We start from the raw sequence: 22,846 nt of genomic DNA, 5'->3' as shown, positions 1-22,846 counted from the left end.
AGCTTTCTAGCCTTTGGTGAGAGTCTCTGCAGAGATCTCTGTAAACAAGGCCATCAGAGTGTTGATCCAAGTGATCCATTTGGTTCAGTGTGACTCACTAGCTGCTATTGGTTCACACTTTGAAAGCCATACACCAGGCAGTGTATTGTAGGCATATTTAAGTACAGCATGGTTTGGAAAAAAAGAAGTTTCCTGGTGTAACACAATCCCCTGGGCACAAGTACTCATAATTACACCAGACCTCTTCTCAAAGTGCATGCCATTTCTTCCGTGAAGATGTGTTCTAGAGATAAGGTGCACATATTGTCTTCAGGCCCTATGGGAGGATCTAGGGCCACCTCGGTCATGCTGACAGTGTCCAGGTCCTCATCTCTGGTTGTGGGAGCTTGGGGGAGCCCCTGGCTAGAAAGATAACACAAAGGTCACTTAGATGATTAAGTATCTCCAGTCCTGATTGTGGGAGCTTGGGGGAGCCCCTGGCCATACAGATAATGCAAATGTCACCTAAACTATTAGCCATCTCCGGCCCTGTTAGAGGGAGGTTGATATGGCCTGGCCCTACAGATAGCGCAAATCACCAGGTTCTTAAACCACCTCCATTCCCAGCTTTCTCTGTGGAAAAACAGGTTATACAAGTCTCTTGTTGAAGAGACAATTCTATTCTACATGTTTAATGTTCCTGGTTCTTTCATGCTTGTCTTTGAGCACAGGGACTTTTGTTCCAAACAGGGCTTTGAGAAATGCAAAGACAAGCCTTTATGTATCTGCTGAGAAGCCCGCAAATCTGGCTTACCCCTGCTTCCTACTCATTCAGTGTCTGATGGAGGACCAGAGGGAACTATTTAGAGTCCGTCTGAGTATTTCAGAGCACATGCGCCATCCAGAACTTGGACATAGGTCTACATATAAAAGTGAATATCTTGGAGATATTGAAAGATTTTTTCCGATTGGCTACAGACTTCTTCCTTACCACTTCTCTGTGGCTTTTGGTTCTCTTGTTAATACAAATGCTTTTGTAATCACAGACAGATGCAGTGTTAAATAATTGATACTGATTTTTTTTTTTTTTTTTAAAAAAGCGCCTCCACAGGAATATTTGTTGTCACTGGGGGAAGTCTGAATTGGGTCAAAACAGACAATTATTTGTTTGAGGCTAGTTTCAAGATTTCACTTTTTAAAAATCGTGTATTGTCTTCAAGAACAGGACAAGCTCTTAACTGCTGGGCCATCTCTCTAGCCCCAATACAAATAATTCTTGAGAGAGATTTCTGGGGATGGCAATGCCAAAGAACAGTATTAGAAAGAGCCACAGCTGTGGCCTAAGTCTGTGCTGTCAGGGGAGCTGCTCGTTCTATCATTGCTTTTATGGAGGGGGAAGATTTGGGAAGGTTCTTACTTTGATGTTCTGTGACCTCCCTTCCTTTGCTTTCTTTAATTAATGCCTTTGTTGAGGACTCCAGCTGTATGACCTACACATTCCCTGTTTTGGATTCTACAGTTGCATTCTGATGAAGTTCAATGTGCCTCTTAGGTGGTACCATGTACTTTATGTAGGGGTACAGTGTTTGAATTTTTAGGCTGTCTCAGAATATATATATACACATATATGTATATATATGTGTGTATATATATATGCATGTACATACATGTCATGTGCCTGGGGCCACCAACTCCAGGGAGAGCCCTGCGTAGAGCATCCAGACTTAGGGTGGTACCTGATGTTGAGTGAGGATGTGCGTTTACATGAATGTTCAGATTTACCTCTTCCTGCTATTTTTTCAAGGTGATTTGTTAAGCCAATTCATAGATGGGTTTTGTGAGGGCATAAATTTCCTTTTATCTTCAATTAAATGTACAGGAGTGATATTGCTGGGTCGTATAGCAATTGCACATTTAATTTTGTAAAATACCGACAAGCTGTTTCCCAGTGTACCTGTTCCTTCTCAGTCTCTCTGGCAGTGTGAGAGAGCTGGTTTCTGGGCACACTCACCAGCATTTGGGGCTGTGACAAATGTTTGTCTTAGTAATTCCAATGGGTATGCAGTATCATGTCATTATGGCTTTAATTTGCATTTCTCTAATATCTAATGATGTTTAATATATTTTCATTGGTTTAATTTGGTATCTATGTAAATATCTTTGGGGAAATGTCTGTGTCATTTTCTAATTATACTGTTTATTTTCTTGTGTGTATTTATAAATCTGAGTAAGTGCTCATGTGGGTGAGTGTGGGCATGCACTCACCTACCACGGCCTGTGCAAATAGGTCAGAAGATGATCTTGGTGCTGGTCCTCACCTTCCACCTTGTTTGAGGCAGGGTCCACCCCATCCCGGATGGTGCTGCCTCTGTTTGGTGCTGGCATTTTAACTTCTGGGTATTTACTTACTTGTGCTACAGGTGACTGTAGACTCTTGTGTTACAGCCAACTTTTACATGTGCTCTGAGGATTCAGACTCATGTCGTCACGCTTGGGCAGCAAGAGCTTTTGACCACTGAGCTCTCTCTGAATCTGTTTTCTTACTGATGAGTTCTGAGGGCTTAAAAATTGACACCCTAAATATGTGTGTCTCTTCTGATACATGATTTTAAAATATTTTATCTTAGTATAATTTGCTTTTTTCATACTCTTCATGGGATTTTTCTCAGAGCAAAAAAAAAAGAAAGAAAGAAAGAAAAAAAGAAAGAAAGGAAGAAAGAAAGAAAGGAAGAAAGGAAGAAAGGAAGAAAAAAACCAATTTCAATGACTTATCACTTAAACATCCTTTTGTAGATTATGCTCTTGGTGTCAAGTTCACAAAATCTTTTCTGTAAAAATGTGCAATTTGGCCGTTGCTCAGGGTTCCGATAAAGGACCCGTGGCTGTTGGTTGAAAAGTCCATCCTTTCTCCTTGGGACTGCTGTATGAGGCCATGGTCTCACCAAGCTGCCACCTGCACAGCAGGCTGACAGTGCAGTTTGTTTTTCTTCTAGTCTTGGCTCCCCTCTGGGATTTAAAAAAAAAATTTTTTTTTGTCTGAGAATCAAAGTATTTCTCCCTTTTCTTTAATAAAAGTCCTTTACCGTGATACAGAATTAGAAACATATGGCTAGATGCAAATGTCTAAGTCCATTTTTCTGTAACAACTTTTAAGAGGAGAGAAAAGAAGAAAACAAAAAGTGAAAATAGTGGAACAGAGGAAGAGAAGAAAGGAAGGAGAGGGCCTGGGGCTGGGTCCTAATTATCTCCGGGAAAATTCTACTGACACGTATACTTATATAAATATGGGTATGGTGTGATTCTAATGACCCTAAATAACATGTAATGATCACCTAGGTGTAACCAGAACACCTACACCTCAGATAGTCACTTGGTCTGTGACTGGGGACCCCAGTTGCCCCCACAGACTACCTGTGACAAATCACAGCTCATAGGTCATGGGTCTTCAGGAGCTCTCATGGCTCCCTCTAGGTGTCCCGGTGGAAAAGCTGGGAGTCACCTCCATTCCCCAGGGTGCTGAGCAGTTGGTGAGTAGACAGCTTTGCTTAGCACCAGGGGGCAGGGGGCCTGCCTTCCAGGCTCTGACTGGAGAGCAAGCTCTGCAGCCATAAACAGCTTAGGAAAAGCTGCAGCCTGGCCCTTCCAGCTGCCTCCAGCAGGGCTGGGGGATTAGTGAGGGTCTCTCTCTCTCTCTCTCTCTCTCTCTCTCTCTCTCTCTCTCTCTCTGTGTGTGTGTGTGTGTGTGTGTGTTGCGGGAATTGGGGGGAAGAGGGGCGGGCAGATGGAAATGTCAGCTTTGTTTTAGAGGATACTTCTGGAAGGAAAGAGAGCTGCTCTCCTGCTAGTGGCACCTCCTCCAGCTTCCCTGTGTGTCCTTCTTGCTCTGAAATTCAGGCTCTTGATCTCTTGGTGGGGGCGGGGGTGGGGGCGATTCTCACTAGTCCTGTAAGCAAGAGCTGACAGCAGGGTCTGCCTGCCCTCGCACCGCCGCCAGCTCTGTGGTGGCAGCTAATGGCCAAAGGCATACGAGATGGTTGTCAGTCTGGTTTCCAAGACAGAGATGAAGACCAGGCACTGGACACTCCCTGGGGCAGCCAGCTCCCTGGAGGAGGGGGGTACTTGCTGTAAGTCACTTGTCCTTCACCCATTTCCTCAACTTTTCATCTGAGAGCCGATTGATCCGTGTGTTTGCTCATTTACTAGAAAGCCACCGACTTGTCTGGCCAGGTGCAGTGACCACTTCTAATTCTCCCATCTGCTTGTCCTGCGCCTCGGAGGTGTGGGCAATGGAAGTGAGGCGAACATACGCTACCAAGTAGCTGGAGTGATGGAGCATTCCCAGGCTGTGCAGAACTCTGTCTCCACAGGCATGAACGCAGCTTCGGTGACACTTGCCAGTGCCCTGCAGGTCAGGGGTGAAGCCCTGTCTGAGGAGGAAATCTGGTCTCTCTTGTCGATGGCTGCTGAGCGGCTCCTGGAAGACCTTCGAAACGGTAAGGGGGTATTTGGGCGAACTGAGTCCTAGGAAATTGAAGGCAAAGCTTCTTAAGCAAACTTCCTTCTGGCAGCTTCTTGATCTGTGATCAACCCTAAGGTTTTCGAACAAGAGGGCAAATGGTCCCCACCAGGCAGCTGCTGAGCAGTGGCCTATTCCCAAGGCCTATGCCATGTGACCAAGCTGAAAGGTGGTGCTTCTGCCTTGGGCCTGTGTGGTGCTTACAGAGAGACTAGTTGCAGCAACTAGGCCTCTGCCAACAGTTGGGGTGTCCCCCACAAGCCATCCCTCAGGTGCTGTTTATTCTGTCCCATCAGAAGACAGAACCTACAGTGTGCTCTAAACACGAGAGGTTAACATGAAAATCACTAACTTGTGATATGGATGAAGATGTAAGAAAATCCTACGTGGGCCCCTAGAGTCACAGACAGGTCCTCCTCCCTGGGTTAGGTTTTAGCCTATGGAGGAACTGTCTTGCCACTCTTGATGCTGAAAGTCTCTACTCTAGATGATCTGGCCGGAGGTAGTCTACAGTCATGGTCCAGGTGACGCAGAGGCAACAACCAGGTGATGACTCAGAAGTTAGGGGTGACCCTTTGGAATGTGGCACGCTCAGATGAACAGGCTGACAGTGTGAGGGCAGGAAGACTGGAGCCTGGAGCATCTACGTGGACAGGTCCGTGAGGAAGTGGTCACAGCGTAAGGCCAGGCCTTGAGGTATGCAAGGGCTTTCATGTCCTGTGGCTGAGTTCAGGACAGGTATGCTCCTGCCTGGTCATCTTGTATTCATACCACTGGCTTTTCAACATGGCAGGAGAGGCCCTACTTCCTCTGAGGTCTCTGTAGTGTCTCTTCTGAGAAGAATGTTCATAGTGCTGACAGCAGAGATGCTTAAAGAAGCCCGTATGGAAAGGCGATTTGGAGCTGTGGGGTGTTCAGTCAGCAGGTGAAGTAAACACAGAGAGCCTGAATGTAGATATTGACTCAGTAGACTCCTCCCGCTGACTGAGACATTGCAGAACATGGCTCAGGTCACGCCAGAGTACGTCGGCTCCACTGGGTGCCGGGTGCCAGTGTCAGCCAGTGGAGGGAGGCTGCACGCTTAGCTTAGCTTCTCTTCCTCCTGAGCCCTCATGCCTGTCTCCTGCCCTGGGGGATCTGATGAACTACTACTGTAGAGCTATGCCATGACCAGTGGCCTCAGTCCCTGACTTAGCTGCAACAAACTCAAGCCTGCACCAATTCCCAGCTGGTCTTGGTCGTTTTTGACCTTTTACTTTAAAATACTCAGGTCCTTAGATGCCAGATGCAGGCACTAAATTCTTATCCATAGTTGCAACCACCTTCTGTAATACACACTTCTGTGTGCTGGGTGGAATTTATCCTGTCCCGTGCCTGAATAGGCCCTGGTCAGAATCAATCCTAGAAGCAAGTGCTGTCTGACACAGTGACCCTGTTCTTACGCCCCACCATTGCCTCGTTTCCAGATTCCTCAGACTATGTAATCTGCCCCTGGTCACTCCTGCTTTCTGCAACTGGAAGTGTTTCTTTCCAAGACCATGTTTCTCACATAGAGGCTGCACCATTCAAGGCTCTGGAACTGCTCCAGGGACCAAATGAGGATGAGCAGCCCGAAGCATCACAGGTTGGATGTGTGTCGCCCCGCTTCAGTACCCTGGGGAAAGCCTTTCCTGGGGGAGACACCCCAAACTCCCTGCCCAGCCCCAATTCTGAGGTTTAATGCATGTTCTTTGCAGACTGTCTTGCCAGCAATTTACCAGCTCTTGGATAAGGCCATTCAACTTCATTGAGCCCAAGTTTCTCAGTCAGTTAAGCGAGACAAATATAACTTTGTGGATCAAGCTTTACCAGCGTTAAAAGTAGTGTTGGGGGCTGGGAAGGTGGCTCAGGGGTTAAAGAGCTTGCATGTAAGCCTGCAGAAAGCCAGGTGTGATGGTGCATACCTATGATCCCAGTTCTCAAAGCTGGAGAGAGGAGGATTCCAGGGCCTAGCTAGCCAGCTAGTTTAGCCAGCTGGCAAGCTCCAGGTCCTGTAAGAGATCTCAAAATATAAAGTGGGCGTGAACAAGGAAGTCACCCAGCTGTCAGTCTTTGGCCTCCACATGTGAGTGTGGGCATGAGTACCACCCATATATGTATATTTCCATACTGCACACAGAAATAAGTATAAAGAGAAGTCTTGGGGGAACACTGTGGGCAAATGGTTTTTATAAAGTGGCCACTGGCTACATGAAATAAGGTCCTTCCGAATGACCCAGCCAGCCCCCATAGGTGTTTAATCTCAGGCAGCTTCAGGAGGTTTCAGCTGCATTTAGGATTTGGTATGGAGCCTACTGGGTTCAGCTTGGCCCCCAGAACATTTTTAGACAGAGCTTTGGAACCCATGGAAAGTTGTGGGTGTGAGTGGTGCCTCTGGCTGTGCCTAGGATGCTTATATCACTTCTGCTCAGGGTCACTGCAGCTGTGCCCCAGATGCCATCCCAGTTCTGCTAAGGATCACTGCAGCTGTGCCCCAGATGCCATATCACTTCTCAGAGCCACTGCAGCTGTGAACTGCAGTGGGTCTGTGGATGGGGCTGGGCTATAGGGGAGCAATTTCAGATAATTTCAGACAATAATTTACAGGCACAGGGGACACTTGTGGGACCTCAGATCACTTGTGTTAGACAGTCTAACATAGGGAGAGCTAGATTTTCTCTAGCTCTGGATGTTAGGACAAAGAACTGGCCAGACCTCCTCCAAGGTGTGGGAGTCAAACCACCCTGGAGAGGGTGAAGCCTTCCCAGCAAGTGCTGGAGGACAGCCGGAAAGTCCCCAGCAGCACTTAGTAACCACGGGTTTAACACACAGTTTGTTACTTCAGGGGCTTCTCTTGCACAGCTCCAAAAGCATTTTCCTGAAAAGGATCTTCATGAATATTGTCTTTTTCTCCTACAGTGAAAGCCATGAGCATCAACAAAGGACACTGATTAATCTGGAGGTCACAGCTATGGGATTCCAGGGCTTGGGTTCCATCCCATGTTGGGTCTTAATAGGCAATTCCTCTAGCTTCCCTTTGCTTTTGTTTCCTCTTATCTAAAATGAGGACAATTGAAAACCTGCCTCAGAGGATTGTTGTGAAGACCAAATACATTTAAACAAGCAAAAGGCTTAGAATAGGGTTTGGCCTGATAATAATGACCAACCCAAGTGCTTTCGTATCCCATGCTTATGAGGGTTTGGTCAGAACACTCATTTTTAAAAATATAGAGCTTCAGAGAAGTTGGGCCATGCTTTTCTGATAAGACACAGGGCTTTGCAATAAAATTTCCCCCTAGCATGTTGTGGATGAATAGCTATGGTTACAAGAAACAGAAAGTCTGAGATACAACAGCCAGAGTCACAGTTAGTCCTTAGTTACTTAAGGAGCAGTTTTGGTATGGGTAGCAGAAACTCAATGATATCAACAAAGATCTAGAATATATATTTCTATTTTAGTCCCTATGCTTATATCCACACGGTTGCAAGATGGCTGCTGTGGCTCCACACATCATACGGTTTGCAGTTAAACAACAGGGCAAGTGTGGTGTCAGTCACATACTTTTTTTTCCCAATAAAGCAAAAGTTTCATTTCGTTTTGTTTTGTTTTGTTTTCTTCCGTAAGCACCCTAACAGATGTTCTCTTATTTTTCATCAAACTGGGGAGTCATAGTTACTGCTAGAAAACAAATTTCTAGCCTGCAGCGTGGGAGGGAGCAAAGGTTAAGGAGGTACAGATGGTGCCGTGCTAGCCTAGCCAGATTTCCACCACTTGCTCCTGGAAACTGCTGGGCTTTGCTTGCGGGACTGTGGACTCATGCATGACTTCTAACCACGTGCTTTTCTCTTGGGCAGATGCATGTCTACTCCTTAGGGATGACGCTCTACTGGTCAGCTGGGTATCGTGTTCCGCCAAACCAGGTCTGCAAACAGGAATGCCTCCCACATTATCAGGTCATCCATCTGGATTAGCTTAGTAGCCCTTCCCTAGGCTGGACCACATGCAACAAGTGTGGCTGTCATCACCCTTCTGGGCTAAGCCTTACACAGGTATTACCAGCTGATTGCACAGTCATTCCCCTGGGTCCATAAACAACCTCAGCATGTTCTTAAACACTCCAAAGAAGATCCAAGTTGGGACTGGCAGTCAAGATAAGATTCACTCGTCCTCTTGGACCACAGGAAGAAGAAAGCTAGAGGGTTTCACATATACCAAAGATAGTTATCTATCTATTCTCTCAAATGCTTTTAGAATTAGCTCTTCCTGAAGTGAATCACCGAGAAAAGGGTTCTGTGCTCAGTAACTGAGAGAAAATATACCCTGCAATGTCTCCTCTGGAAGAGGTGTCAGATTAGCTTGTTACAGACTGTTTAAGACTCAAAATACAGAAACTTGATGGGACAAAGCATGTTGCACAATTTGATGAGTTCACGCACTATGTTGAATGCATCCATTCATGTATGTGCCTATATGGATGTGTGCCTGTGCCTGTGCGTGCGTGCGTGCGTGCGTGTGTGTGTGTGTGTGTGTGTGTGTGTGAATGCACATTTTCATCTGACATCATAAGAATCCTTTAAAAACTAGGGCTATGAGAAGCATTGCTGAACCTGGGCATGGTGCCCTCCCTCCCCTCTCACCAGTCCCCCCTTTTTCTCCTTGCCTCCCCTTTTCTCTTTCTCCTCATCTCTTAAGCAGAAAACTATTTACAACTCATTCTGCCTGAAGTGGGACCCTCACTGGCTACCTGCTGCCTTCATGGTTTTATTCCAGCATCTCACCAGGGCACATGGATTCCAGAACTTGGCTCCTGCTCCTGTCTGCTGGTTCTCTGACAGCCCCAGGGCTTGTCTTATGGATGTGTGACTTGCAATCCCATGCTTGGCTTAATGCCAGCGCCATCTTGTACCCAGGACTTTGGGGCCTCACACGACCATTCTGTAATAACCCCTGCTGCAGTCCTTTCCTTTACACCAGCTCACCTGCACCTCTTGCCTCTGTGCATGCGCACCAGAAAGCTCATTCTGCTTTTCCAAACCCCTGCTGCTGTTTGAGGTCTGCTTGGGTCCGGCTTCTATCTGTATACTTGTGGGGTCCTGTGATTTCTGGGGGTCAAGCCCTTGTCATCTTCAGCTGTTCTTGCTCTTTGAGAAATAACATTTGTGTGGGATTGTGAGCTTTAAGACAATGAGGTTGAAGAGCAACTGCGTTACTTGACACAGTGGCCTCTTGCTGTGAAGACGGGCACCATAGTCAAGGCTCCCTGAGAGCATTAAGAGAGTGTGTGTATAAGACTCTTTTTCCTTTGGCCTGATGTGAGTGTGGCATAGAGTTCTAGCAATGATGACTGTAACGGAGCCCTTGCCTGCTGCTCATAAGTCTGCATGAAAGGCCACATTGACTCACATGACTCCCTTGCACTCAAGTTCCAGGAGGAAGTCCCCATGAGATGACTGCCCCCTCCCACACCAAATAACTGTTGGAAGCACCAGGCTACCAGATCAATGTAGTGGTGTGTGTGTGTGTGTGTGTGTGTGTGTGTGTGTGTGTGTGAGACCACTAGTGTAACCAAGCATTTGGCTCAAGTCAAGCTCAAGTCGAGGTCTATGATGTCTGGCACAGGCTTTTCATCAACTTACCAAGCTTGCATCGGAGCTGAAGAGCTCAGATCAGAGTGTAGCAAGGACAGCAGATGTCGAAAACGTGGCTTGGCCTCAATGACAAATCAGATGTCTGTTCCAGAAGCAAATCTGTTTCCGTAGTGATGAGTGTGTTTCTTGGAGTCTCTGGGGCATGTGGGCCTTGGTGCCCTGCAGCAGCCATTCCACTCGGCCACACTTGTCACCAGTGTGTCCTCTGCAGCCCCTGCAGCTTCGGGAGCCCTTGCACTCCCTCCTGCTGGCCATGTGCGAAGACCAGCCTCGAAGACGGCGGCCGCTGCAGGCAGTTCTGGAAGCCTGCCGGGTTCATCAGGAAGAAGTGGCTGTATACCCAGCCCCTGCCAGTCTCCACGTCAGTCGGCTGGTGGGCTCGGTGCTGGGCACAATCTCTGAGGTCAGTTTTGGAACCCGCCTTTCCCATTGGAGAGCCACTAGCTATGTATGGCTATTGGAATATAAGTCAGCCAAATTTTAGTTAAAAGGAAATTCAATTAAAAAAAATAAAAACATCCGGGGGCTCCGTGATAGGGTACTTGTCTAAGGAGTTAGTTAGCCTGACAGGTAGCTTGCACGTGTTGGCATCAATGCACCCCTCTGACCTGATGATGGCTGACTTGCGAGTCCATCAACCCTCACTCAGGTGGAGAAACGAGTTGTGGAGGAAGGTACCTGTGAGCGGCAGAGCAGAAGCTACTTTCTCAGGAGTAAGCTGCATCCGGCTGCCAGTGAGAGCCCCGGAGCTCGGGTCTCGGATGGTGTGCAGCCGCGAAGAGGTGAGTGAAGGCTCTGAGCCTATGTGGACAGACGGTGTGCAAAGTGACCTTGTCTCCTGTCCTGCGTGTGGACATCCCTGCCATACATACAGACATGCCCATGCAAGTGCTTCTCTCCCTGGAAGTACTAAGGGCCTGGGCCTAGGGTCAGTGTGCCTGCTAAACTTATAACACTTAAATAGAGTTACTTATATTAAATATTAGCTGTTTAAATTGGAGTCTAGTTGTCCAAACTGATGATTAAGTTAGAAAACGCAAGAGGTTTTTTTTTTTTAAAAAAAATTATTTATTTATTTATTTATTTTTAAGACGGGGTTTCTCTATGTAACAGCTCTAGATGTCCTGGAACTCACTTTGTAGATCAGCTGGCCTTGAACTCACGGAGATCTGCCCGTCTCTGCCTCCCAAGTGCTGGGATTAAAGGCATGTGCCACTATTGCCTGGCAAAAAGATTTTATGTTATGTATGAGGGGTTTTTGTCTGTGCACCATGTGTATAGCCTTATGCCTGTGGAGGCCAGATGAGGGCGTCAGATCCCCTGTGCCTGAGTTTCAGATGGTTATGAACCTCCACGTAGGTACTGGGAATTGAACTCAGGGCCCTCAGGAGAGCAGTCAGTGCTCTTAACTACTGAGCCATCTTTCCAGCCCCCAAACCGAAAAAGGTTTTAAAATAACCTGCTAAGTGGAATGACAAGTAGTGACTCATAAAAGGCTTTGTTTTTACTCTAGGTGTGCTCAAAGAGTGGTTTTTACATTAACCTTCAAATATGCTTTTACCTGCTTCTCAGCTCCCTGAACCTGAGTTATATTTTAGTTTCTTTTCTTGTTGTGGGAGGTAACTGTTAAGTCTGGAACATAGCCTCCACCACTTGGCATCCATCCCAGCCAACCTGGCCTGGGAGTTGCATTGCTCTGGACTCCAGGACCACTCCCACAGGATATTTAAGTGGGCTCCCAGAGAAAAAACACATGGTTTTCGGGTCTGCATGGGCTCCCTGCTTTTCTGTCTCCCCGCCATGTGCCCAGCCACGCGAGAGCATCATTCTTAATAAAACGATGGCATTTTGACTTGGTTCGATTTGACCTAATTGGATTTCTTGTGCCGGCAAAGCGACCCTTATTATTTTTTACTTAACAGTAACAACAGCCACAAGCACCGAAAGGAGGCAATGTTTGGTTTCACTCACAGTTTGAGGCATGGTGGGAGGAGTGACGTGGCACCTGCAGTCACAAGGTTACGTGGCTTACGCGGTCAGGGAGCAGAGAGAGGTGATGCTGGTGCTCAGCTCCCTCTCTTCTTTTCATCCAGCCCGAGAACCATGCCATGGAATGGCGTGACTCTAGCTAGGGCTGATCTTCCCATCTCAATTAAACCCGTCTGAGAAGTCTCTCAAGGCATGCCCAGAGCTTTATTTCCAGATCGCGTCAAGTCGATCAGTATTAGCCCTTGCGCCTTATTTATTTACTTACTCATTTTGAAAAGGAATCTCGGGATATAGCCTAGAATTCTAGATCCTCAACCTCTGAGTACAAGGTCACAGGTGTGTACCACCGAGCCTTATTTTGTTTATTTAAAGTTTTTTGTTTGTTGTTCCTAAATCAAGGACCTGCTTTGCCTTTTGTTGTTAGGCTTATCCTCCTCGCTGTCACAATCTCACCTGGCTATACTGTCATTTCCATTTGCAGTGTGGGAGCACAGAGTCAGAGGCAGTTAGTGATCCCCCGAGGGCACACAGCTGATCAGTTGGGGTGGTGTCCACACTCTTGGCCACTGTTTGTTTGCACAAACCCTCCCTACCGCGCTGTTTGGTTAGTTTCAGAGAGAAGTACAGAGACACAGAGCTCCTCAGAGCGACATTGGAGCACCACGGCTCACAGTCCTTGTGGCTTCCCTCATGGGTGAGTCTCCTCTTGCAAAGCTCACACTGTGACCTTGGTGTGGGAGTCTACACAACCTGATTCTCTGCTGATTAGTGACAAGAAGCCCATTCTCCAGGAATGGACATTAGTGAAAAGTCAAAGTATATGCTGCCTGCTGGCAACGGTCTTGTCAGGAACCTGTATCTTCTGGGAAGCCCATTCAGGCCCAGAAATGGAACATCATGAGCACTGGTGTTTTAGTGGTGATCCCCAGGCACACCCTGCCTGCCTGCCACGCAGCACACAACCACACAGCACAGTGCCTGCTGGACAAAGTTACTCAGAGCTCATGACTCGGGCGTGCTGATTTTTGGGGTTTAGCCAGAATTCCTGGCCTCTCTGGCTGCCTTCTGCATCTGTGACCAGCTGAGTCACTGACTGGGGGAGGCTTCACTCCTGGGGAGCGAGTTTGTTACCCCAGCATCCCCATGACATAGAGTGTACCCAGTTGGCTTCAGCCTGTCTAGGTGATTGGAGTTTGTTAGCTTCACTGAATCACTGGACCCCTGTTGCGCACACAGTTGGTCTGCTTTTGACCAAAGCATCAGCAGGTGGTTCATGACTGTTTGTTGTCAAAAGAGTTGGAATGTCCAAAATTTCAAAAATAAAGACAGAGCCATGATCTATTTAGGGAATATTGGGACCTTGAGATCATGGTGAGCAGGCACAGAGGCAGAGTTCTGGGGTGGTGGTGGTGGTGGTGGTGGGTAGGGGGGTATATGTGGTCTCATACCTTAAGTAGTTCCCCAGCCTGTGGTTGTGTAGCCTTAACCTCTGAGGGTCTCAGCTTCACCAATGGACGATGTGGGAAATAACATAAGGTAGCGGCCGAGTCTGTGGTAGGATGGATGTATCATCAAGTACCTTACCTTCCTTACTCCTGGACAGCGCTTTGGCAGGTGTGGATCCCTGTGACTGTGAGGAGGGCCTGCCGTGTGGCTCCGGGCCTATGCTCTTGGTAGAAGCAGAAAGCTCACAGCTAGCAACATCTTCTCCAAGGAATTTCCTACAAAGGAACGGAAAGGCGAGTAAAGAGGTTTGTCGCTGAAGGCTACCGTCGAGAGGGGTCCCAGATGGGACCTGTAACACAGAGGGAGGATGCAGGGAGGGGCTTCAGTACTCAGGGGCCCTGGGCTGGCATTCATACATCTGCACTGACAGAAACCTGAACCTGGCCACTTGAAGCTAGGTATCCTCCAGTCTCATGGCCCCCTCCATAGCCCCTGGCTGTACAGTAGATGCTGTTTAGGATGTGAGGTTTGTTTCAGGCCTACCTTTCCTGAAGTTTGAGAATGTGTGTGTAGAAGTTTGTAGGCCAAGTGTGGCGTGTAAGGGAGATGATAAAGCAGAATGCACTTATAAGAGGCCATTAGGCAGACAAAATGCAGGGGTATTTCTGGGCTTGCAAGGTGGTTTACCTAGGAAGAAGTGTCTTGTTGGCTTGTGTGTGTGTGTGTATGCGTGAGTGCGTGTATGTGTATGTGCATGTGTGCGTGCGTGTTAGGATTGGAAAAATATGGAGGAGTTGAGGCCAGAGAGCAGCCACACTAACTTGCCCAGCGTTGAAGGCCAAGCTAATAGGACATACAGATAGGGGTGGCCCCTAAGGTCTATTTACACCTCCTGTGGATTTTTCATAGAAAACCTCTGCTGAGCTGAGATCAGTTCCAGAGGCCTACTCAATTGCTCGCTACCTTGTTTACTTGAGGCAGGGCCTCTCAGTGGACCTGGAACTCAGCAAATTTAGTTGACCAGCAAACTCCAGGGAACCTCCTGAGCACCTCACCCCCACCCCCAGTGCTGGGTTTAGAGGTACATGCCGCCATGCCTGGCTTTTGCATGAGTTCTGGGGTTCTGAACTCGGGTCCTGATGCTTGCACTTGGCTGACTGAAAATCTTCAGAGTCCTTGATTTTTTTTTTTTTTTGGTTTGTTTTTGCTTTTGAGATGGAGTCTTACTGGGTAGCTCATCACACTTCTGATGCTCCTCCCTCAGACTCCTAAGAACTGAGATTACAGGCGTGTGCCTCTATCCCTCTGTCCCAGCTCGTTTCGGGCTTTTGACACACGTGACGATTATGTACTGCTGTATAAATGCTAACCTCTGATGATGCGCCCAGTGAAAGCCAGCATGCTGCCCGCCTCCTAGACCACACTGCTAGGCCCCTGTTAAGATGGACAGCCCATTCATCTGTCTTGCTGAAACTTGTTTCTTTGAGGGGCACTGAGTGGGGTGGGGGATGGGCAGAGGCTGCAGAAGGCAGAGGGAAATTAGCTTCAAAGCCTGCAACCCATTTTTTTTCTTCCATGTTTGATTATTTTGGATATTTTTTTCCTCAGTTCTCCAGACCAGAGTTTATCCTGTTAGCTGGAGAGGCCCCGGTGACCCTACATTTGCCTGGATCCATCGTGGTAACTACTGCTTAGCCTGGGTGGGACAGGAGGGAATCGAGTCCAACAAATTTAAGACTGACTGCACTTTGGTTGGGATCTTTTCTGGGGATATCTTGGTAGTCTCCCTGCTCTATAGCCTTCTCCCATGAACCCCATGTCTCTCTACCTCTCTTCCTCCTATTTCTGCTCATGCTGCCTTCTCAAAGCTGTTTAAAGAGGATTGTTTTCCTTTCCATCCATGTCATCTTCTCCCATCTCTCCTGTCCCTCCGGATCCCAGCCAGGGTGTGGCCATGCTACCCCTGCCTCTCAGTCTCCCCTATGAGAGGAGCTCCTTTTGGCTTCTTCCCATTTAGCCTTCATCTCCTCACTCAGCACAAGTGCTGGGACTATCTCAGACTGGGTACTCTGCCAGGTCCCACTCTATGCGTTGGTGTACCAAGTTTTTTCCATGTGAAGCCTGTAGTCTGGCGGGAGGAGGAAAAGGGAGACAAATGCATAACAGAAAAGCATGCCAGGTATACTTTGTGCTTTAAAAAAATTGAGAAGACACATAAGGATGGGAGAGGGTAGAAGACAGTAGGTGAGGATGGGGGAAAAATTGCTCCTTTAGCCAGGGAAGCGGTTCTAAGGAGACAAGAAGGGAGGGGAAGAGGCATGGAGGATGGAGGATTTTAGGGAAAGGCTCTAGCAGAGGGAGGGCACTATATGGATGTGCTACCCAGCTCAGTCAAGTCCATGCCCTCCTGGCTCTTTCCCAGCCCGGAGCCATGAGCTTCTCAGCTAATGATGAGCATCTGGGAAGATGACCCTTCCCATTTTCCATACTCCTAGAGCCAAGATGCCGGTCTGACCAACCCTGTCTGGCAATGCGGTCTTTTGGCTCTTCGGTCTTTTGGAGGCAGGGCTGTGGGAAGCCTGGGATGGTGTCTTTCTTTTTCCAGATTCTTTTTGTCATCCCCATGCTTGTCTTCTCTGTAGCTCAGAGAATAAACACTAGGGCACTCGTCTGGCTCAGTCAGGGGTCCATGACTCATGGAGGAGCCTGAGGGAAAGCTGGGGAAACATATGTCTCCTACCTCCCCACGTTGCTGATCTCAGAGATTCTTCAGTGAGTGGGTCTGGGTTATTCCATTTACCAACTGTGCAATCCTGGAAAAGTTCCTCATTGTTTCTCTAAGCCTCAGTTTCTCATCTGCTAATAGGGAGCAAAACTATTCTCATAGGTAATTAGACAATTAAATGAACTAAGCCATGGGACACACTTAGCCTGGTGAACTTGCCCAAGTTGGGCTCACAGTCTCCTCTTAATTGTGAGCATTGATACTATTATTGTTTTCAGACCAAAAAAGGGAAATCCTACTTGGCTCTCAGAGACCTCTGTGTGGTCTTGCTGAGCGGACAGTGTCTGGAGGTGAAGTGTGACATGGAGTCCACAGCAGGGGCTGTCTTCAATGCTGTCGTGGCCTTCACCAACCTCGAGGAGACCACCTACTTTGGTTTGGCTTATGTGAAAGGTATGTGTTTCTTGGAGACACTGTTGACATGAACTCGTGGAAAACCAGGTACATGGATACCTGAACTCTGTTCCTCCTGAAAAGCTGCTTGATCCTAGGACACTTAACTTTGCTTACCTCAATACAAATTAGCCCAGAGAGTACTTTGAATCCCTTGTGGAAAGCATCAAGTGAGCACAGCTTGTCATGAGAGAAGGCTTGCCAGGTATGATCAGTAAATAGCAATCTAAAGTTAGACAAACAAACATTAAAAACATTTGTAAATTATCTGGGGTGCTGCTGGCATTTTACACATTGGCCCCAAAAAACCCAAGTGATTCTTTCCTATTCAAAACACTTTATTTAAAAAATTTTTAATTAGAATTAAAGTTATATCACTTTCCCCTTCCTATTCTTCCCTCTAAACCCCTCCCACGCCCATCTCTCAAACTCATGACCTTTTATTCATTAATTATTATTGTTACATGCATATATGTCAAGGATGACACTTGGTATTGGATAACTAATTAAAGAGCTCATCTCTAGGGAAAACTAATTCTCCCTTCTCTCTCAACAGTCATTGTTGCCTTTCATCCAGGTTTAGAGCCCCATGAGATTTTCTCTATTCACGCTGGCATGCCAATTGACTTTGCACTATTTGAATCTTGTTTAGTTAGCCATATTGTTGGGATTACATGGGTGTGGCTTTCTTGCCATACCCAAAAGACACAGTCTTACAGCAGACTCCTTGGTCTTTGGGCTCCCACAATCCTTTCACTCCCCCTCTCGCTGTGTGGCGCTTTAGGTGGAGGGATTGCATTATAGACATACCATTTGGGGTTGGGTGCCCCATGGTTGGCTGTTCTCTGCCTTTTGACCAGTGGTAGCTTTCCGTAAAGGTCTCTGTCTTCTGTAAAAGAAACGCCTTTGATGAGAGGTTGAGAGCTACATTTTCTGACTGGGCAGCCACAGAAAACACTGCATTTTATTTATTTGAAATGAAAAATCCAAGGAAAAGCCAGGGCTAGGGAGACAGCTCAACTGGTAAAGGGCTTGTAGCAAGAGGACTCGAGTTTGATTCCCAGGACTCGTGTACAAAGGAAATCAAAGTGTGATGGTGTGTCATTGTAATCCCAGTGCTAGGGAGGCAGGGACAGACAGATGCCTGGGGCCTGCTGGCATGCCAATAGAACCTACTCAGGGACTTACAGGATACCTAGAGTCCCTGTCTCAATACAAATGGTAGCTGACGTTTGAGTAATGGCATTCAAGATTGTCCTCTGGGCTCCACAGGCACATACATACAAAAGCTCCCACAGGTACACAAGCATGCGCGTAGGTAAGTACAACCTTTACCCTCCAATCAAGGGCTCTCATGGGGATGATTCCTGGATTTCCAGAGCTGCTTAGGAAGGGACCTCATGGAGAAATCATCGATCTGGATAGAGACCATCTTGGGAGGGTTTGCTAGCCAGACTGTGTTGGGAATCCATCTACCTCTTGGAGAGAATCTGTCTTAAGGGAAAGTGAATATGGTGTGGAGAGCCAAATCCAGCAGCAACGGTGGAGGGCTGGGGATGATGGTCATTATTCTATCGTACCTGGATATCTACCCGCCTCTCCACACATACCTCCCAGGCACCAGAAGCTGGCTGCTAATGTAAAAGCCCCACCTTCTTACTGTCGTGGGAGCCCACCCTAGATAAGCCATAGTCATACACTCTGAGGTTGGAGGGTGGCACACAGGAGTAGACAATGTGGGATATAGTCAGAGAGGGGCAGACCTGCAGAAATCCTGGGAGTGGTCTATGATGCTAAGTCTGGCTGAGAACAAGATTAAGGGAGGGGAGCGACAGGGACAGTGTATCCAGTAGTTCTGACTGAGGAATGGGGACAGTATATGTGGGGGTTCCGACTGACCTAACCTTCATCTAGATGGGCTGCAGGATCAACTCTGCCGGAGCTGAAGACCCGAGCTTGCAAATAAGATAGTGCTTATTGCTGACTTGATCAGTTTGGGCTGTTGCACCAAAGTACTATACTATATCGTAGCCGGGGCAGTGGCAGAAAGGCCTGTACATATTTAATATATATATAAAATAAATATTCCTGTGTGGTTAGTTGAGTCTTCAGACACAGACTATGCATATGGAGGGCAGTTGTGATTGTTTCTTCTTGATCGTTTTCCTTTGACTCCTCTCAGCTCCTATGACCTATGCAAGAGTCCTCTGCTACCAGATACTGAAGGGACCATCTGCTCTCTCCTGCACCAATGCAGCTTAGGCCCTACCCCTCTGCAAAGAGCTCAAGGGATGAGTCTGCGGGCTGGTGGGGCACACTCTCTCGATTCTTCCGCCAAACTATTTCCATCTCAGGTGAAGAGTTCTTTTTCCTGGACAAGGACACCAGACTGTGCAAAGTTGCCCCAGAAGGCTGGAGAGAACAGTACCAGAAAGGTTCCACGGACACTTTAACGCTCTTCCTGCGGATAAAGTTCTTTGTCAGCCGCTATGGGCTGCTTCAGTGAGTGCTCCAGTCTGTTCCTAGGATCATTAAAGGGTCTATAACTGTCCAGGCTGACATTCCAGGCAGTGGATAGATAGAGGCGTGGGGAATGGTAGATTGCATGGAAAGGTCAATTTTGGTCCATGGGGTTCGGATGCAATAGAATCAAGAGGAAAACTAGTCTTTTAGAGGCAGGCCCTGATCGAAATGAGAAATTGTTCCCTGGGTTCCAAACACAGTCCATTCAGTAGCAAGTTCTCTTTTCCCTAAATGCCTGCCATGTTCAGCTCCACGGCTCAGGGGTAAGAGTTCCAGGAGAGAGCGTTGGCTTTGAAGTCAGCTCACCCTTTCTGTTTTCTGTTGTTTTCAAGAGACACTATCTAACTGAATATCAGTTTTTTTTTTTTTTTGCCTTGTGCTGCATCCTTATGGCTGTTGGAATATCTGGTGTAGAGAAGCCCTCATCAGGGGGAGGGGCATGGTGTTGGAGGAGGAGCCCACACTAGTCTCTCTGGGTTCTGCTGGGTTGTACCTGTTTTCCCAGATGGAGCGGTCCTCCAGTGTGGCACTCTCCTGACTCTCAAGCTGTCTTTTCCCCTGTGTTTCTTTGCTAGGCACAGCCGGACAAGGCATCAGTTTTACTTGCAGCTTCGGAAAGATGTTTTAGAAGAGAGGCTGTATTGCAATGACGAGACACTACTGCAACTGGGGGTCCTTGCCCTGCAGGCTGAGTTTGGCAGTTATCCTAAGGAGGTAGGGGTGATATTTGGGGCCACTGGAAAGAGGACTGTGGGAGGAGGAGGCTGTTAGGAAGAGAGAGGCTTTGCTTTTGAGAAGTGTTGTTAACATCTATCATTGAGATTGGGGTAAATTATGTTCATCCATCCATCCATATATCTATCCATATATCCATCCATCCATCCATATATCCATCCATCCATCCATCATTTATCCACCCATCTACCCACCCATTTGCTTATCAGATAAGCATTCATTGGATACTTTTCCTGTGTTCTGGGCTATATAAGGATAAACATACAAGTTCATACACTGTAATGTAGTTATATCCCTCTATATAGCAGTCAGTTTGTGCTACTGCAATGAAATACCCCAAACAGTTAACTTACAAAGAGAAAAGGTTGTAGGTTTAGAAGCTCAAAGTCCAAGGTTGGGCCACCCCATAGGTTCTGGGTAGCAGTACCTCATAGTGGGAACACATGCTGGGGGGACTCCATGATGATAAATAGGAATTCAGAGGCAGAGAGACTGAGATCCCATGGCCCCTTCTGAAGGAAAGCCTCCAATGGTTTAAGGCTCCCATCAGTTCCTTGTCCACGAAAGCGCTGCTATTTCTCATAACACCATGCTTGTGAAAGTCCCACCATTTCCCATAACACTATGCTTGAGATCAAGACTACCTACATTGTATCCTTGAGGGACCACTCAGACAAGAGCCAAGCCAGAGTAATGTACACACTTGTTGAGTTTTTATCACCACTATCACCAATACTAATAGCTAATCTTTATTAAGAGACTGCTGGGCGATAGTGGCATACACCATTAATCCCAGCGCTTGGGGGTCAGAGGCAGGTGGATCTCTGTCATTTAAAAGCCAACCTGGTCTACAGAGTGAGTTCCAGGAAAACTGAAAGAAACTCTGTCTCGAAAAACCAGAGAGAGAGAGAGAGAGAGAGAGAGAGAGAGAGAGAGAGAGAGAGAGAGAGAACCTTATCTGCCATTGACCTCAACATCTAACTCACACAAACATTGCAAAGTTAACATCACATATTCTAGAGAGACAATCCCTTTATGGATTTGGGTAAGTGAGATTGTAGGGGAGATCTGGGGTGAGTTGGGAGAGGGAAAACAGTAATCATAATATATTGTATAAAAATACCTATCTTCAATAAAAAGATGTCAATAAACTATTTTTTCAGGGCAGTTTTAGCTTTATAGTAAGATTAAGTGGGAGGAGATACAGAGATTTCTTGCTCCCTATTTATAGTCCCTCCCCCAACAAAAAAAAACCAATGTAACCTTCCTGCTATGTTTGTTACAATCAGTCAGCCTGGGCTGACATGTCTAGAATCCACAGCTGTGCTTGGTTTCTGCGCTGGGCACTTAAGACAGCATTAGGGGAGTGCACTTAGACTTCCATTGCTGTAACAGAGTACCCGCGGCCATCAATGTATAGGAGGAAAGATCTGCTTGGCTCACCGTTTCAGAGGTTTCATGGTCTTTGGCTCTGTCACCCTGAGATGTGGGGACCCAGTAAATCATGAGAGAAGGGAAGGTGAAGGCTGTTCACCTCAAGGCAAACAGGAGAGGAGATTGGGGTCCCAGAATCTCAGGGTGTGCCTTGGCGGCTCAATTTCTCTCACATGACTACCTCTTCGAGATCCTGTTTCCTTCTAATAGTACCCAGTGCTCAGAAATCACATGGCCTTCAGGGGACATTGAACATTCTACTGCAACAGAGCCCCTCTCTGTCATCAGTGGGCAGGAGGAAGAGGCTCCAGGCTTCCCATGAGGTGACGAGGCTGACTAGGTGGAACCTGCCACACTTGGAAGGACTTAGTATGTCTTGCTAGGGGGCTTACACTTTGTTTGAAAAGAGCTTCTGGTGGCGGGGAAAGAATTGGAAACCTCTGCCATGAAAGATGGGAGCCCCTATAGAATTCTATGCGAGGAAGTAACGTGATTACATTTGCATTTTAAAGAGGGAGACAAAGGCAATTTAGTATAAAAATAAATCTCCTTAATCACACCATCACAGCAGGCCAGCATTCCATGGGCACACACTCTTCCAGCAGATCACATGTCAGGGTTTTATACAGCTCTAGACATTGCTGCACTCCATCTGCGCTCTCTCTCTCGTCATGTGTGTGGCCTTCCCGAGGCTGCCGTGGGGCTGGAGTGCTTGCATGTTACAGTTCCATGGGCTGGGACTTCCTTCACGCATCCCATGCCCTCTGTTGGCATTCCCCTGAGAGTGCCACGTAAGTGATAACTGTGATGACTGTCACACTAGCTGCATCTGAGCATCCCTTTTATAAATGCCAAGTATATAGACACTTGTGCCTAGGACGTTCTAGGTCCATGCTGACTTCTTAGGTGTGTTCTTAGCAAGAAATGCTGGGATAAAGACCCTATGTGCCCTTTTCCCTCCCTAAATGTTTCAATAAACTATTTTTTTTTGTGACACCCATTGGTCACCTTTCTGTCACTGTGACAGAACACCAGAGATAATCCATGTAAAGGAGGAAAGCTTTATTTTGGCTTCCTGGGTTTAGGCCCACGTTTGCAGGCTCCCCCACTGTAGGTAGGGCGAGTTGAGGCAGCAAACACCAGGGGTTGAACAGAACAAAACTCGTGGTAAGTCATGGTAGTTGGGAAGCAAAACTGCAGAAAGAGGAGAAGGGGCTTGGTTCCCAGCAGCAAACTTAAGGTAAAACTTCAAGGATCTCCCTCCTTTCCACTGGGTCCCATTGCCGAAGGGTTCTCCAAATGGTGCCACTTGCTCGTGACAGCCTTTAGCATATGAACCCTCGAGGGACTTAAGATCCAAACCATAACAGAACGTCCAG

General features: G+C 47.3%; 1 protein-coding gene across 6 annotated transcripts in view; it reads left to right on the top strand.

Annotated features, from left to right (window-relative positions):
* Window positions 1-22,846, top strand: part of Frmpd2 (FERM and PDZ domain containing 2) — a 99,252-nt gene that overhangs the window by 14,653 nt on the left and 61,753 nt on the right. For 4 of the 6 annotated variants that reach the window (XM_050140746.1, XM_050140745.1, XM_050140744.1 and 1 more), the window contains exons 2-12: window positions 4,347-4,472; window positions 5,962-6,119; window positions 8,369-8,434; window positions 10,374-10,565; window positions 10,812-10,944; window positions 12,761-12,845; window positions 13,755-13,902; window positions 15,206-15,277; window positions 16,601-16,775; window positions 19,130-19,277; window positions 19,874-20,012. In XM_050140746.1, coding sequence (XP_049996703.1) covers window positions 4,347-4,472; window positions 5,962-6,119; window positions 8,369-8,434; window positions 10,374-10,565; window positions 10,812-10,944; window positions 12,761-12,845; window positions 13,755-13,902; window positions 15,206-15,277; window positions 16,601-16,775; window positions 19,130-19,277; window positions 19,874-20,012 — 1,442 coding nt within the window. Of the gene's footprint in view, window positions 1-4,341; window positions 4,473-5,961; window positions 6,120-8,368; window positions 8,564-10,373; window positions 10,566-10,811; window positions 10,945-12,760; window positions 12,846-13,754; window positions 13,903-15,205; window positions 15,278-16,600; window positions 16,776-19,129; window positions 19,278-19,873; window positions 20,013-22,846 lie in introns of those variants that run through there. The other 2 variants (XM_050140747.1, XM_050140748.1) reach the window with 2 other exon arrangements.

This window comes from Alexandromys fortis, unplaced genomic scaffold, assembly GCF_014885135.2.
Source record: "Alexandromys fortis isolate MF-2015 unplaced genomic scaffold, M_Fortis_MF-2015_v1.1 scaffold_46, whole genome shotgun sequence".
Taxonomy (NCBI): Eukaryota; Metazoa; Chordata; class Mammalia; order Rodentia; family Cricetidae; genus Alexandromys; species Alexandromys fortis.
The sequence above is the reverse complement of the archived record's forward strand: the minus strand, read 5'-3'. Positions and strand labels throughout refer to the sequence as shown.